Genomic DNA, 17,254 nt, shown 5'->3' with positions numbered 1-17,254 from the left:
AAAAGAGAACAGTGCTTTCCCCTTGTTTTAATATCCGATAGAGAACAGTGATTTTCCCGTGTTTTACCCAAAAGAGAACAGTGCTTTCCCCATGTTTTAATATCCGATTGGGGGCGGTGGTTTCCACGTGTTTTATCCCACAGGCGACAGTGATTTTCCCTGGCTCTATGCGCCATGTAGGGAACACTGATTTTCCTGGGCTTCATTCCACTATGAAACCTCTTGTACATTTTCATCTGAGTTTTCCAACGTAAAGGAGGAGTCCAATTACTGCATGTCCTTTTCGATCAAAAATAAACACGCCATTATTGTGATTTCCATCTGTTCCACTTTATTTTAAGTAGGCCTACACCAAGAATGAATGCACCCTACTATGTAACAGTAACAACATGTTTTAAATACACACTTCGATTATTTTAAACCCACCCTAAGAACCTGAGGGTGGTCATCAGGCTGAAGTGAGTTCAGGCATTTTGCTTTAGCCATGTGAAAGAGTAGACAGTTAATGCTGGATTAAAAACCAGACGCCTGAAACGTAAGCTTGACACCGTTAACGGCTTGTTACTAATACTTGTATTTACTTAAATGAACAAGTAACCTAATCGATTGGCCTTTAACTATTCAAGCGACAAGACCTATTTTCAAGAAACTTTATGATGTTATTTCTTATTTAAACATCAATTGAAGGTATGGATGGATGTTCTTTTGATCGCTTCTTACGAATATTTTCGACAGAAGTTTCTAAAATTTACCCCACGATTGCATTACATTTTCAGGATTCTTCTGCATACATCTTTTGTGCACTCTTATTTTTTTTTTTCATCACAGTGTTAGTTCTTGATGCACACGGTTTCTAATCCCTGGCGTGGTAAGGCGGCGGAAGTGGAGATAAATCTCTGCGATCAAAGTATATCACTTCGTTGTCGGACATTGTGGACAGCTGAGGCAGAGGTGTCAAAGGCGCGCCCAAGTGCGGCGGGGACGGTGGCGGGAGAGGCGCTGAGGGTTGTGTTTGGTAATGAGCGCTGGTGTAGTGTGGCGCGTACACCGTGGCCTCTGCTTCAGAAACTCCCCGCCAGGTGGAGCTGCTGTCAGTTCTCGTGAGTGGCGCGTTGTTCTCGCTTCCAGTAACGGGTCCATGTCTTCCGGATGGCCTATTCCATTTGGCCTCGCTGTACTCCTGTAAAATCCGGAAGAATTGTCCGTCCTGGGATTGGAGAACGACAAAGCCCGGTTCAATCTCGTGTGCGTAGACGGCCTGAGGGGTTCCGCGGGGCTGTTTGCCCGGGGTCTCTCCCTCGTCAGCGAAACAAAGCTTCCACAAGATGAAAAGCATAAAGAGTCCTGTGATAATGACGGCTGTCATCAGCAGCAGATTCCCCAGCCTCACGCGCAGCTCCCTGAGGAAGAAAAATACCGGATTAATGGATAATTGATTGATTGATCTATAGATGGATCGATTTCTTGGTATTGCACATTTTATTCGTATGACTTCGATAACGCACAAGAGAGGCTGATTCCTAAAATTTACAGTGAAAATCTAGTATGCAAGCCCGAACGTTGGCGCAAATACCCAAACGTCGATACAAATACGGAAAGCTTGAACGCCTACGAAAGCCCGAACGCTGGTGCAAATACCGGAACGCTCGTATGGAAGCCCTAACGTTGGCGCAAACACCGGATCGCTCGTGCAGGCACCTGAACGTTCATATAACTTCCGGAACTCACGTACAAGTACCAGAACGTTGATACAAATACCACAACACCCGTACAGGCACCCGAACGTTGATACAAACACCAGAACGCTCGTGTGGAAGCCTGAACGTTGGTGCAAATACCAGAACGCTCACACAAGCACCCATACGTTGATACAAATACCAGAACGCTCGTACAGGCACCCAAACGTTGATACAAATACCAGAACACTCGTACAGAAGCGCGAACGTTCGTACACATACCAGAACGCTCGTACCGGCACCAGAGGATTGATACAAATACCAGAACGCTCGTACAGGCATCAAAACGTTGATACAAGTACCAGAACACCCGTATAGACGCCCGAGCGTTGGTACAGGCGGCTAAACGTTTATTTATTTACTTATTTGATGGCAATTGAATATTTCACTTGTACGACCGGCATTATGGTGTGAGGAAACCGTACAGAGCCCAAAAAAACAACGACCACCCAAAGACCTTCGCACATGATGAGCTGGAGTAAACTCACAACGACCGCCCTGGTGAGACACTTCAGGGTCAATGTGTTAGCGCCTGCGCGCTAACTATCTCGGCCAAGGAGGCATCACTAGCTAGTGCAGTGTATGGCTAAATAGTTTATGTATTGAACGCAGCTGACATATCATGGACTGAACAAATAAGTGTGGCTTTGCAGCAGATCAACAGTATAACAGCTGTGTCGTGCACATTATATAAAAAAGACAGTTTTCGACATATCGCTGATATAGACCGAATTTTACTGAGCGTGCACATGCGCAGTTAGATACAGCCCAAAAGTTTCCGTTATCGGTGAAGAACTTCAGAGTGAAAGCTGCACACATTGCGCGCGTCCAGTCGCGTCTAAACCAAGGCTACATGATAATTTGGCTAATTTCAGTTGAAGGTGGTTCATGCAGCTCGCGTGGAGCATTGATATTAGTAGTATCTGATTTATTTCTCTATTTTGTTGGTGGTTTAATAATCAAGAATATTTAACTTGTACGACGGAGGCCAGCATCACGGTGGGAGGAAGTGGGGCTGAGCCCGCGGGAAAGCCACGACCATCGGCAGGTTGCTGGAAGACCTTCCCACTAGCAATATCTGGACGCTGGGGTTCATGCACGCCCTGAAAGGCGTGGCTTGAAAACAGCCGCTTTTATCAACGGTACGGCCTTACTTTCTTCCTGCAAAATTTAGCCAAAGATCCGATTCTAACACCGTTTGTAAATACCCGCCAAGTTTCGCTACCTTATCACTGTGTTGCTCTCTGTCCATCAACATATAAAATAGTTATGTACTGCATGTAATGTACAGAGCATTCGAGCGGCCATTTCAGTGGTGCAAACAGCGCAGTTTGCTGCTCGCCTCACTGTATTCGAAAACTACTCCTGTGCAAACTTTGACGCTTGTACATTTGATTAAAATCGTCTGCCAAAATTACGGTCTCTCTTGTTCATATTTTGTTGCTTAATGCCGTTTTATGGCGGCCAGTTGTACACTCAAGAAGATGATCTGTTAATACTAACAGAAAGTCTGTTGTCAGTGTGATGCTAGAATGTGTTCTAACATATACTGTTAAATATAACATACTCTATTAACTTAACATATTGGACTAATGGGATGTTATGTTGACTATGGCTGACTACTGTGTGGTAATAACAGAAAACATTCTAGCATCGCTCAGACAACAGACTTTCTGTGAAAATTAAGAGGCTCATTTATGTTGGTATATCACTGTTGGAACAAACCGGAATGGTCAGTATGTTATACTGACCAGCGTTTACAATGTAATCGTATAGTAAAAGTGATAGCAACACAGGATTTTGAGTAATTTTAGACCAAATAATTTGACGTCTACTAGAAATAAAATTGCAGTTTACGTCAATACATTTTGTTTTTGCTAATTCTACTTCAGCCTCTGAAGATGTCCGTGTTTGGGGAACATAAGGTTCGAGATCAGATTGAAGCAAGGGGAACAGCTATTTTGATAGAATTTAACACCGTGTTATGAAAGATGCATATCAGATCCGGTATGAAATTCTGGATGACCTGCACATAAGCGATGACATATGCGATAACATACATGTGTACATCCTTTAATCGCTGGAAATCCGGACTCTTGCTCCGTCAAGACTTAACAGACGGGATAGTACAGTACGCAGTTTTCGAGTAGATCGATCTTGCGATCGGGAGCATCTGGTTTTTTGGCTACTGGAAGCAACTGGGAGGATACGATCGGACGCTTTTTTTAGTCGGTCTACTCGCGCTTGCGACCACCTCTTTCTGACTCAGCAGCTGCTCGGAGTTGAACATGTTCTACCTTACTGTGACCCCGACTTGAAGCCTTAGATGTACCTTGCGAATGCGAGCGATTAGGTTTTTGGCGACTGGAAGCAAAAGAGAACAGCTGGAAGCAACTGGGAGCATACGGTCGGACGCTGGTCTTAGTCCATCTACACGCGCTGGTGATCACCGACAATGGCTGACTCAGTAGTTGCTCGAAGTTCAATATCCAGTTGTACCCAGTTCCGTCGATCTACGCGTGCTTGTGTCCTCTTCGTCAAAGTTGCTCCAGTGATGCAAGTGTTACACCTTTAAAATGGCGACCACCGAGTGGACTGATCAGGTGGAATATAAGCGCATCGATATTTGGAGGCTTAGCCCGTACTTTTACAACGCCTCCTGCAAGGCATAGGCAAAGCATATGATGTACATGAGGAGTGTAGAAAAGCTGGACAAGAGAATTTTCTAAGGAACCTTAAATTTCGAAAGAAAAGACAACTTAAAGGGATTTTATATCATACCAATTACATCCACGCACCGTGTTCAAGGGGCCCCACCAAACAGTCATGTTGCTATAGGGTATCTGCCCACAGTTACCTCCAGTCGTAGTCAGCCCCGGCGCAACGGAACTGAATCTGATCAGACGCCGCCAGTTGCTGGCGATCGTTATGTTTTAATTTGTTAATGTTTACGACATAAAACCTACGCGTAGGTCGACTGCGCTTAGTTGTACCCAGTTACTTACGATCGCTATGACGACAAGTGAGTGACATTTCATAACAAAGCAAGGCATTCTCAAGAATATTTCACTTATACGACGGCGGCCAGCATTATGATGGGAGGAAACCGGGCAAAGTCCGGTGGCAAACCCACGACCATCCACAGGTTGCTGGAAGACCTTCCCACGTACGACCAGAGAGGAAGCCAGCATGAGCTGGACTTGAACTCACAGCGACCGTTTGGTGAGAAGCTTCTGGGCCATTACGCTGCGCTAGGGCGCTAACCGAGTCAAGGAGGCCCCACCCGACGATTGATATGCCATGCCGTCAATCGAAGACGTCACGTCGCAAAGGGACTTCACTCTGTTGTAACGTCGTAGATTTTGCACTCTGTTTATCTATGTAATAAGTATCTCTTCAGACTGACGGTTTATGAGTACCCAGCCTGTGACAAGTGTCATCTTGAAGACACGATATAACATAATTTAAGTAAATATCCTCAAAATTCGGGAAATGACTCTGTGCGCGTATAAATACTGAAATAAAAATAATTGACAGAAGCTTTAATGATATTTTGAGGATCTGCATAACATAACATCCAGGTTTAGCTATAGCGTTCTAATCTACATCTTTAATATTGAATATGAATATGTGAATATTGTCTTCACACCAAGATACAGTTCATCATTATTCTGAAAATATTCATTTTGCCCTATTACTAGTTTTAGCTTAGCTTGTTGTTTTAGATCCGTGCTTCTTTGTAACTTTTGTTCCATTGTGAATGTGTAAAATCCTGCATGTCCAGTAAATCAACAGTAAATTCCAAAAAATGATCGTTATACTACACACTGTAACCCCAGATAACGTGGGTATTGTAAGCCCAGCGCATACGGGCAACATTTCTTATGGAAAACGCGAGTTCTTGATCCAGACAACAAAAAATCCTCCAAAAGTACACGTGTGCGGTTAACCACAACAAGAATTCCTGAGTCTGGAAAATTTGATTAAAAGATTTCAGCTTGTTTAACTTTGGGCAACAAAGAATCTAGAAACCAATGAGACGCGTACAAGATTTTGCTCCTCTGTGGGCAATCTACATCTTGTGAGATCGTTGTCGTGTAGGACAACCAATCACCGTCGATGGAAATGTTATGTGAGCACGTGCAAAATGGAAGCTGTGACACAACGTTTTGGAGTTGCATGGCCTTGAAGTATATCGCGCGTGACCTTCTTTCGTCGCTGAAATCTTCAAAAATGGACAACAAATGTTGCTCGGGTGCGCGTAACCAATATTCCGGATTATTTGACACCGCGATCTGAAAATCCGATTTTCGGCGTTAAAGGTTGTTTTTGTGCGCTAAGCGTAAGGGTTTGTGAAATCTGGGTCAAGAGCTGAATAAATGCCCAGTGGCATGTCCAGGGCTAAAAAAAACAAAACAAAAACACATGCGTATATTGCACCTTTCCATGGTACAGTCACAAGGAGGAATGTTACCCGTTAACCAGCCTATACTTACTCCACTTCGTACAGGCCATCCGTGTCGTAGGGGTCATCAAACTCCACGTAATCCGGCATTCTTACTGGTCGGCAGCAAACCAATGCGGTTACATTAACACGCCATCACTGCAACAACGACAAATATCAACAACCATGAACACTTGGCCTAACAGCATACACACAGGCACATCGGTTTGTGGGGAAGAGTGTGTTAGCAAACGTAAACTATAGCCACTACCGCACCAGCAAACGCGCATGCTATTTCAGCAAACCTGCCTATCATTTCAGGGACACTGTGCGGGTAGAAAAGCTTAAGCTACATGTACACAAGCACTATGATAGGGCCTACACAAGCACTATGGTAGGGCCTACATAAGCACTATGGTAGAGCCTACATAAGCACTATGGTAGGGCCTACATAAGCATAATAGTAGGGCCTATATAAGCATAATAGTAGGGCCTATATAAGCATAATGGCAAGGCCTACATAAGCACTATGATAGGGCCTACATAAGCACTATGGTAGGGCCTACATAAGCACTATGGTAGAGCATACAGAAGCACTATGGTAGAGCTTACATAAGCACAATGGTAGGGCCTACATAAGCATAATAGTAAGGCCTATATAAGCATAATGGCAAGGCCTACATAAGCACTACGGTAGGGCCTACATAAGCACAATGGTAGGGCCTACATAAGCACATTGGTTGGGCCTACATAAGCCCTATGGTAAGGCCTAAATAAGCACTACGGTAGGGCCTACATAAGCACAATGGTTTGGCCTACATAAGCCCTATGGTAAGGCCTAAATAAGCCCTATGGTAAGACCTAAATAAGCAATATGGTAGGGCCTACATAAGCACTAAGCACTATGCTAAGGCTTACATAAGCACAATGGTAGGGCCTACATAAGCACTATGGTAGGGCCTATATAAGCATAATAGTAGGGCCTATATAAGCATAATGGCAAGGCCTACATAAGCACTATGATAGGGCCTACATAAGCACTATGGTAGGGCCTACATAAACACTATGGTAGGGCCTAAATAAGCACAATGGTAGGGCCTACATAAGCACTATGGTAAGGCTTACATAAGCACAATGGTAGGGCCTACATAAGCTCTAAGCACTATGGTAAGGCCTACAAAGCAATATCGTAAGGCCTGCGTAAGCACAATGGTAGGGCCTACATAAGCACAATGGTAGGGCCTACATGCGTATGTTTGTGTCCACTTGCATTAACATCTGCACAAACATGAAGATGCATTGTGGCGACAGGTCGATGTTATACGTAGTACACTCCAGAAACTAACTTGTTAAACCGACAGGTCACTATGCTTTGGCCGAATAGGTTATGTCATTGCTACAGGCTATGGTGTTGTATATGCTTTTTGTGCTGTAACAGGGTATTGTGATGTACCTAACATCATATTATGTTGAATATTATGTTAAACGCAACAGATTAGTTTTTACAGTGTATAACACGTACCTCAGTAACAAAACGTAAGGTCCCTCTAGAAGCTTGGACTGACTGTGTGGGAAACAATAAAGACCAGGGGAAACATGAAAAAACCCAGAGAACAAATAAAAGGTCGGGTAAACAGAGGGTGAGAGGAAAAGAGAGGATCAGAAAACCAGGGGAGCCGACAGAAAGCAAGGGAACGACAAAGCTAGGGTAAATAAAAAAAAAAAACAAGGGGAAACAGCAAAATCTAGTGGGTAGGATTGACATCTTCATTTAGACGTATTTAGCTAGCGATGTCCAACATCATCTGCCTTGATTTACTGAGCCATATTAATTCTTCAAAGCCCTGAACTTTCCTTTCTAATATCCAGGATTCACGGCTCATTCAGGTTCCACTTTACAAAGATCTACTGGCACTGACAAGAGTACATGACAGTATAACACTGGAAAGTGGAGGTAGAGAAAACTATGTGGTGTATATGGAATAAATCTATTTCACAACAGACGTGAAAATTCCAGCTCAAAACATAATTCCCTGCACGTCGACTTTTTTAAGGTTATCGCGGGGACGGTTATTTTGAGACAAAATAGCCACGATAGAAATTATTGCAAAACAAAAACAACATATGTTACGTTGGCTGTTCGACGTCATCCACTATCGATCACGAGTATTGACTAACAGCACAGTGACTTCCCGCAGCCTGTTCTTTTCGATAAAAGCACATCACCGTTCATAGCATTTATTTTTGCTCTTGCGTAATGCTGTGTCAAGGAATAAATCAGACACGAGCGGACATGCATTGGCTACAAAAAACAAAGAAATACACACTTACAAAGGCGATCAATGATTGCCTGAAAGTCCCACGGCGGAAGTAGGAGGGCCACAATGCACACTTTCATGTGAACAGTAAAGCAAGGGTGATTATGAAGCCTAATCGCAGTATTAACCTTGCTGGCAGGAAGAAGTGGGATAAAAGAATCAGCGAAAGCAGCAAAAGCTAAGGGAAACAACAGAAATCCAGCGCAAAACACAAAGCCAGGTGAAACAACAGAAGGCCAGGGGAAATGGCACGTAGAAAGCCACCGAAGACGACAGAAGGGAAAACAACAACTAGACATGAAAGGATACATAGGAAACAATAAAAAGTCAAGGAAAACTGTAAAAGACAGGGGAAACAACAAAAGACCATGTTAGGAAACAGCAGAAAGCCTGAACAAAAGCCAGGGGAAACACCAAAATATCGGGGAAACCCCAAAAAGCGAGCCAAAGCCAGGTGAAACAACAAAAAGCCATCGAAACAAAAGAAAGCCAAGAGAAAAGAATGTCAGGGGAAACAACAGAGTCAGGTAAAGCGCAGTCAACTAAGAAAATAGCATATACATTTTACACGCATATTCATGTAATCAAATCAGCGAGAACTGGATTTGAGCACCCAACGGTACTGAGTGAGATCAGTTTCGGCTCTCCAGATGTACATGCACTATCTCAGGTTAATGTATTTATTTTATTGGTGTTTTACGCCTCACTAATGAATTTTTTTTTATCAGATAGAGCCTAAGAGAAGCTAGTTTTCATGGGTGGTGGAACCTGACCAGAACAAACTCCAGTACCTGGCTTCGTCACTGATAAATCACCTGACTTAAAGCCGTAGTTGAACCACATCGGGAAAAATAACTGACGGATCAGTAAATAACTAGATCTGAACTTGAGCCCATGACTACAAAATTTAATACAGTACATAACCACTGTATCGAAAGTGACTAAAGGAAATGAACGATAGGCATGTGCATCTGATTGTATGTGTCGTAACAGTATAGGGGCCTCAATGGCGTGCAAGCTATTTTCTCACCAATGCGGTCGCTGTGAGTTCAAACCTAACTCATGCTGGCTCCCTCTCATGGGACGTACGTGGGAAGGCCTGCCTGCAACCTGCGGATGGTCGTGGGTTTCCTCCCACCATAATGCTGGCCGCCGTCGTATAAGTGAAATACTCTCGAGTAAGGCGTAAAACACCTATCAAATAAATGAATAAATAGCAGTATACAGATATATGGCCTGGGAAAGAAGTTTCCCTGCACACCTTGCAGTACTTTACCTGGCTGTATTACCGATCCATGTTATAACTTGGGAGAAATTTACATTTTATCGGCTTAACCTTTGTGTGTTCAATGTGGCATGTAAATGTAATACAATAAGCATCAATATATAGCATTAATAGAAAGTCTACTGAAAATGCAAATACAAAACCACTGTTTGACTGATTGTTTTATTGATTGATTGAGTAATTAATTGAATGATAATCAAGTTTAGGCGAGGAAATGGAAATGCCAGGTGTCGACCAAACGAAAGAACACAGAGATTTTAACAATATTCCTTGGCCCCACAAATGCATTGAAGTGAGAAGATGTGTAAATCCATGACAAAATGTGTAAATGCATGCGAAGATGCGTAAATCAATGCAAAGATATGTGAATCCATGAGAATGAAGATGTCTAAATGAATGAGATGTGTAAATCATTGAGAAGATATGTACATCAGTGAGAAGATGTCTAAATCAAGATGTATAAATCAATGCGAAGATGTGTAAATCCATGAGAAAATTTGTAAATCCATGAGAAAATTTGTAAATCCATGAGAACATGTGTAAAGCAATGCGAGGATGTGTAAATCCATGGGAAGATGTGTAAATCTATGAGAACATGTCTAGATCAAAGAGATGTGTAAACCCGTGAGAATATATGTAAACACATGCGAAGATGTGTAAATCCAGGAGAAGATGTGTAAATCCAGGAGAAAATTCTCTGTCACATTTCATAGTTTTACACAATACAAACAAAGCTATAGCAACGGAATATAATGTTATGGATAAAACATTTTATTTATTTATTTGACTGGCGTTTTAAGCCGTACTCAAGAATATTTCACTTATACGACGGCGGCCAGCATTATGGTGGGAGGAAACCGGGCAGAGCCCGGGGGAAACCCACGACCATCCGCCTTCCCACGTACGACCGGAGAGGAAGCCAGCATGATATGAATAATACAATGCTCCACTATACCAACAACAGCATTCTGGTGGAACAACAGAGCAAGGCTATCATATATAACATAATACCTTGAAGCAATGTCATAACCTATTCTATCGCACTCTAGCCATTTAACAGAACAGGTTTAGTGTTTAACGCTAAAACTGATAGCTGCATGTAACTTCCCAAGCTATCAGATATGTACAAAACATGGCTAAAAAGAAGACTTTAATCTTCTACATGTATTCCACCAAAATACACCTATATCTAAGTCTTGATTCGAAATAAGTAAAGCGTGAAACCCCGATCAAATAAATAAATAATTCGAAATACTCAAATGACGCTGTATTGCTAGAATATGCTTTTAGTAAGCTGTTATTCTGCTCTCACCCAGCTGTGTCAGTTATGGAAGGTTCTCTGACCGCAACTGCTCTGACGTTTACTGAACTAACGTATGTACCATCGTCGTAAGTGTTACCCGGTTCAAAGCCCGAACTTCGTCCCCGCACCCTTCAGTTTAGGCCAGCTGTCGCTGCAACTTCGCTCCACGTGAAGCAGAAACATTGATAAAGCCCGCCACCTAATCATATTTTGTCCACATCGCCGCTATACTTCATTAGAATGGAAATACCTCCCATTCGCTCACCTGAACAAAAGTCCCTGTGCGATATGTCAACAGCTCAACCTTGCCCTAACTCTCCTCACAGCTTCAGGGGGAAATGGGGGTGAGGCTAGACATCGTCTATAGTCTCCAGACCAGTAGGTTCCCCTGCCCGTTTAACGCCGTCTGGGGACAGATTTCAAATCTAGCTTGGGTGTTGCTACGACTGTGAAACTATGGACAACTATGTCTTGATATATACTTCTAGCTCCGATTACTCCAGCTTGTCCGATCCGATGCAGTCTTTTTGTGATGTTGGCTCTCGGTACATTCCGCGACACATACATGTGCACGCATGCTACCCTCGGTTACCCTCCGAGAGAAATATAGTCATCCTATTACCCTCACGACGCAGGGTCATGCCATACGTCTCAGCCGTGCCATTTGGGCCGTCATATTCTGAGTAGGGGGGATTTCGTCAGTCCCCCGCACATATTGTCATAATGCACAGACAGGCGATCACAGAGCAAGCACCTGTTACCTAACAAAGGTTGATGGGAACAATCCGGCCCGGATCGATACGACACATGGTCCTCGGCTGAGGAGGAGTCGATATGCAGATGTGTCTAATGCATATATATATATATATATATATATATATATATATATATATATATATATATATATATATATATGAGTACAGCATTACACTGGTGCACATCCTTACGCTTGAATTCACGGATTTAAGAAATGATGAATCACATTTGTAAGCTACCGTCCACACTTTTCAAACAATCTATAAGATATTATAACCTGCGTGTTTTAAAAGAAGAAGTCGTTCTGTTATCCGAAATAAGGCACAAATATCCCAAGGTTCGGAGTCAGTGGATAAATATACGACACAATCCACAGAATAACTGATTAGTGCTGATGATAGCTGTACCCAAGAAAATCACACTTGCAGGCGCAAGGTGGTACAGACACAGATCTGTACTTGTTGGCGTCAAGGCCCCGAGGACGGCCTAGATGGTACAGGCACAGACCTGTGCTTGTTAGCGTCAAGGCCCCGAGGACGGTCCAGATAGTACAGACGGAGATCAGATATAGATTTGGAAGATAAAGATTTTTTCCCACCATAAATCTGACCTCCGTCGCATAAATGAAAAGTTAGTGACAATACATTCGAAAAATTAATTTCTCAATTTTAACGAAAAGTATGTTGCCTGAGTGATACTAGAATGAATTCTACTGTGGTAACAGATTATTCTGTTAAATATAACATACGTATTCTATTAATTCTAACAAACTAACAAGATATTGTGTTTTAACATTTATAAACAATCTTGAATCCTTACTGAATCAAAACCGAATTTATGAAATATATCTTGAATGAATATATATTTAGGATTCATGGATTTTCAAGACAAAACGTTTTATCTCCCCTGGTATACATTCACACAGGTTTCCTGTTTTCCATGAGTACCCATGCGTTGTATTCACTTTTTCCTGCATATCATGTACAACATCTCATCCAAAATGCATCGTTAATTGCATGGAAAAGTTTCAAGGTGTTTGAATTAGTCTCTGTTAATAAACATTTTAAATTGTTGTGAAAAGTTCAGGTAACATATAATTCTTGTCTTCAGAAGGCGTGCAGCATATATCACTCCGGTATATAGCACTTCCCACAGACACTGTAGAGAACACTGATACAAAACAAATCAGTGTCTGTACCATCTAGGCCGTCCTCGGTGCCTTGATGCTAACAGGAACAGATCTGTGTGATTACCATCTAGGCCATCCTCGAGGCCTTGACGCTAACAAGCACAGATCTGTGTCTGTACCATCTAGGCCGTCCTCGGGGCCTTGATGTTAACAGGAACAGATCTATGTCTGTACCATCTAGGCCATCCTCGGTGCTTTGATGCTAACAAGCACAGATCTGTGTCTATACCATGTAGGCCGTCCTCGGTGCCTTGACGCTAACAGAAACAGATCTTTGTCTATACCATCTAGGCCTTGACGCTAACAAGCACAGATCTGTGTCCATACCATGTACGCCATCCTCGGGGCCTTGATGCTAACAGGAACAGATCTGTGTCTGTACCATCTAGGCCATCCTTGAGGCCTTGACGCTAACAAGCACAGATCTGTGTCTGTGTCATCGAAACCATCCTTGGAGCCTAGACGCTATCAAGCACAGATCTGTGTCTATACCATCTAGGCGATCCTTGGGGACTCGACGCTAACAAGCACAGATCTGTCTCAGTACCATCTAGGCCGTCCTCGGGGCCTCGACGCCAACAAGCACCGATCTGTGTCAGTACCATCTAGGCGATCCTTGGGGACTCGACGCTAACAAGCACAGATCTGTCTCAGTACCATCTAGGCCGTCCTCGGCGTCTTTACGCTAACAAGCACAAATCAGTGTCAGTATCATCTAGGCCGTCCTCGGGGCCTTGATGCTAACAGGAACAGATCTGTGTCTATACTATGTAGGCCATCCTCGAGGCCTTGACGCTAACAAGCACAGGTCTGTGTCTATACCATCTAGGCCATCCTCGAGGCCTTGACGCTAACAAGCACAGGTCTGTGTCTATACCATCTAGGCCGTCCTCGGGACCTTGATGCTAACAAGAACATATCTGTGTGAGTACCATGTAGGCCATCCTCGAGGTCTTGACGCAAACAAGCACAGATCTGTGTCTGTGTAATCTAGGCCATCCTTGGGGCCCCGACGCTATCAAGCACAGATCTGTGTCTGTACCATCTAGGCCGTCCTCGGGGCCTCGACACCAACAAGCAAAGATCTGCGTCTGTACCATCTAAGCCATCCTTGGGGACTCGATGCTAACAAGCACAGATTTTTCTCAGTACCATCTAGGCCGTCCTCGGCGTCTTTATGCTAACAAGCACAGATCGGTGTCTGTGCCACCTAGGCCGTCATCGACGCTAACGAGCACAGATCTGTGTCTGTACCATCTAGGCCGTCCTCGGGGCCTCGACGCCAACAAGCAAAGATCTGCGTCTGTACCATCTAGGCCATCCTTGGGGACTCGATGCTAACAAGCACAGATCTTTCTCAGTACCATCTAGGCCGTCCTCGGCGTCTTTATGCTAACAAGCACAGATCAGTGTCAGTATCATCTAGGCCGTCCTCGGGGCCTCGACGCTACCAAGCACAGATCGGTGTCTGTGCCACCTAGGCCATCCTCGAGAACTTGACGCTAACAGGAACAGATCTGTGTCTATATCCTGTAGGCCATCCTCGAGGCCTTGACGCCAACAAGCACAGATCTGCGACTGTGCCTTCTAGGCCATCCTCGGGGCCTAGACGGTAACAAGCACAGGATTGTGTCTCCACCATCTAGGCCGTCCTCGGGGCCTTAACGCTAGCAAGAACAGATCTGTGAGAGTACCATCTAGGCCGTCTTCGAGGCCTAGACGCTAACAAGAACAGATTTGTGTCAGTGATATCTAGGCCTAAACACAGAGCCCCGTTCTCCAGGCCTTGGCGTTGACAAGAAATGATCTGTGTCTGCCCCATATGGGCTGTCCTCGAAGCCTCGACGCTAACAAGTACAGATCTGTGTCCGTATCATCTGTACCATCCTCGGTGCCGTAACGCTAACAAGCACAGATCTGTGTCTGTACCATCTGGACCGTCCTCGGGGCCTTGACGCCAACAAACACAGATTTGTGTCTGCACCATCTGGACCGTCCTCGGGGCCTTGACGCCAACATGCACAGATCTGTGTCTATGCCATGTAGGCCGTCCTCGGGGCCTTGACACTAGTAAGCACAGATGTGTATCTGCGCCATGTAGGCCGTCTTCGAGACATTGACGCTAAGCACAGATCTGTGTTCGTGCCAGCTAGGCCGTTCTCGTTTGCCTTGTTGCAGACAAACACAGTTTACGTCGTCTAGCATGAAGTTTGTCGGAGATTACGTGCCTAGCTCCAAGATAGCATAAACACTGGACTGTTAGACAGCAAAACACCGAAGTCATCAGTGAGCCTTCTTTTCCTGACGTTTCCACCCATTCACAAAGGGTCCAACTACCCAACTACCTAGCTTCTCAACCATGCAATCAACCTCCCAACCACCCAACCACTCAATTTACCACCCAACTACCCAACCAACCACTCAACTAACCAACCAAACAGTTAACTCGTTATTCTTTTCAGCTAGCACTTTACATTGACCACAATCAATTTAATGATCACCTTCGAAATGCACACATTTTTGGATTGATTGGATTGTAGCTTAATTCCACACTGAAGAATTTGTTCACTTATATTTTGTTTTGTTTATTTGATTGGTGTTTTACGCCGTATGTACTCAAAAATATTTCATTTATACGACGGAGGCCAACCAGGCAGAGCCTGAGGGAGACGACAATCTACGGGTTACTGGACACAGACCCCCATTACAACTTCCGTTTTTCGGGTTCGGTACGAATGTACTTCTGTGTATTTTAGGGTATAAAGTCTTTTCTGGCCCCCAGTCGGCCGTTTTTGGTGTACAGGTGCATGCTTGGTATTAACATGCCGGAAACTGTCTAAACGTTCAGGAGGTATGATGTTTATTGATGAAACTGTGAAATTCTGGGCGAGAGGACACAAGGTGTGAGGTAGTGATGAGGCTGCGAGTGACGTCCCCTTGGCGTTGCTAGGCACCCCTCCCAGCTGCCCCGGCATAGAAAGACTCCAGATTTTGACGGTCAGCCTATGTCAAGATTTTTATCTCACAGGTGTGCATCAAAACTTATTGGTCACGAAATGTTTGGGACTGAGCTATAGGGCTAAACGCTAACACTGACGCTTATAGAAAATTAATGGGGGCCTGTGACCTACTGGCAGACCTTGCCACGTGTACGAAGAGTTGGACTTCACAGCGACTGTACTGGTGGGAGGTTCATTGTGCTCAGCTAGCACCGTATAACCACTCGGCCTTTTCTCTGATACGATGGCGGTCAGTTCTGTGGGGGAAGGAGGGAGCGGTCCTTGATCAGCGCAAATATGATTCATTTATTTTATTAGTGTTTTACGAAAAATTGTCAAGGATATTCGCTACAGCGGTCAGCATTATGGTGGGAGCGTGACCATCTGCAGTGTCCTAGCAGACCTTCCCATGTCTTCCTTCCCTTCCAACATTACATAATGACCGCATTGCTGAGAGAGTACCAAGGTCACTGTACTGCGCTATAGCACACTAACCCCTCGGTCTTTTCACTTAGATAGCAGTCAAGGCTATGTGGGTGGAGAAATTCCTCTTCGATCCACACAAATAAAAAGTACGGTGCGGCAGCTTTAATACTTCGAGTTTCCTGAGAGATTTCGATATGAGTATCTGTCTCTTATCGGTGGATATGGAGTTTCTGTAGATCCATGCTGGCCTGGACGCGTGCACGCACAAATGGATTGTAGTTACAATCGATTGTAAACCTTATACAGCTGAATTTACCCACAATCGATGTTAAAAAAACATTAACGCGCGCTTCTTGCACACATCATTTGTATAGAATCTGCACAGTATTTGGATGAATTGGATTGGTAAATAGGCCTGGGCTATGGAATTTGTTGTATGGATATGACAGTAACTTCTTTAACTTCGAGCCCCGATAGTTCAGTTGGTACAGCGTCTGTTCCTGGGTCGGGTCACATTTAAGACCTTAAAAGAAGACGTTGCAACTTCCTCGCTTGGCGTTCAGCATTTAGGGGATAGTGCAACGACCGGTTGACCCGTATCGTCATAATGGCTCGGGCGAGGCGGCTAACTTAGAGCAGAAGTCGTAGTGAAGCAGCACTAGATAAAAGAGCGATAAGGAGGCACATCACATGCACTCTAAGGACTAGTTCGTCGTCATATAACTGAAAAATTTAAGTACGACGCTAAACCCGAAGTCCTTCCTTTTGAACGTTCTTAACACTTCAGCACCTGGCAAA

At 44.1% G+C, this 17,254-nt stretch overlaps 1 protein-coding gene across 1 annotated transcript; it reads right to left on the bottom strand.

Moving 5' to 3' along the window:
* Positions 1-316: 316 nt before the first annotated feature.
* On the bottom strand, positions 317-11,646 carry LOC135463117 (uncharacterized). Its single transcript, XM_064740439.1, has 3 exons — positions 11,352-11,646; positions 6,233-6,339; positions 317-1,400 (listed from the first exon to the last, which is right to left on the bottom strand). Exons 2-3 carry the CDS (start codon positions 6,289-6,291, stop codon positions 854-856), a joined length of 606 nt encoding a protein of 201 aa, XP_064596509.1. The 5' UTR covers positions 6,292-6,339; positions 11,352-11,646; the 3' UTR covers positions 317-853.
* Between the last annotated feature and the right edge of the window lie 5,608 nt (positions 11,647-17,254).

Source organism: Liolophura sinensis, chromosome 2 (assembly GCF_032854445.1).
Source record: "Liolophura sinensis isolate JHLJ2023 chromosome 2, CUHK_Ljap_v2, whole genome shotgun sequence".
NCBI classification, from domain to species: Eukaryota; Metazoa; Mollusca; class Polyplacophora; order Chitonida; family Chitonidae; genus Liolophura; species Liolophura sinensis.
Note: the sequence above shows the minus strand (reverse complement) of the source record. Positions and strands in the feature narration are given on the sequence as shown.

What these genes read in the sequence shown, in the direction of transcription:
- LOC135463117 (XM_064740439.1), bottom strand. Translation starts at nt 6,291, where the DNA reads ATGCCGGATTACGTGGAGTTTGATGACCCCTACGACACGGATGGCCTG. An exon ending in GATGGCCTGTACGAAGTGGA is followed by an intron (nt 1,401 to 6,232) that starts GTAAGTATAGGC and finishes TTTCTTCCTCAG; the next exon opens with GGAGCTGCGCGTGAGGCTGG.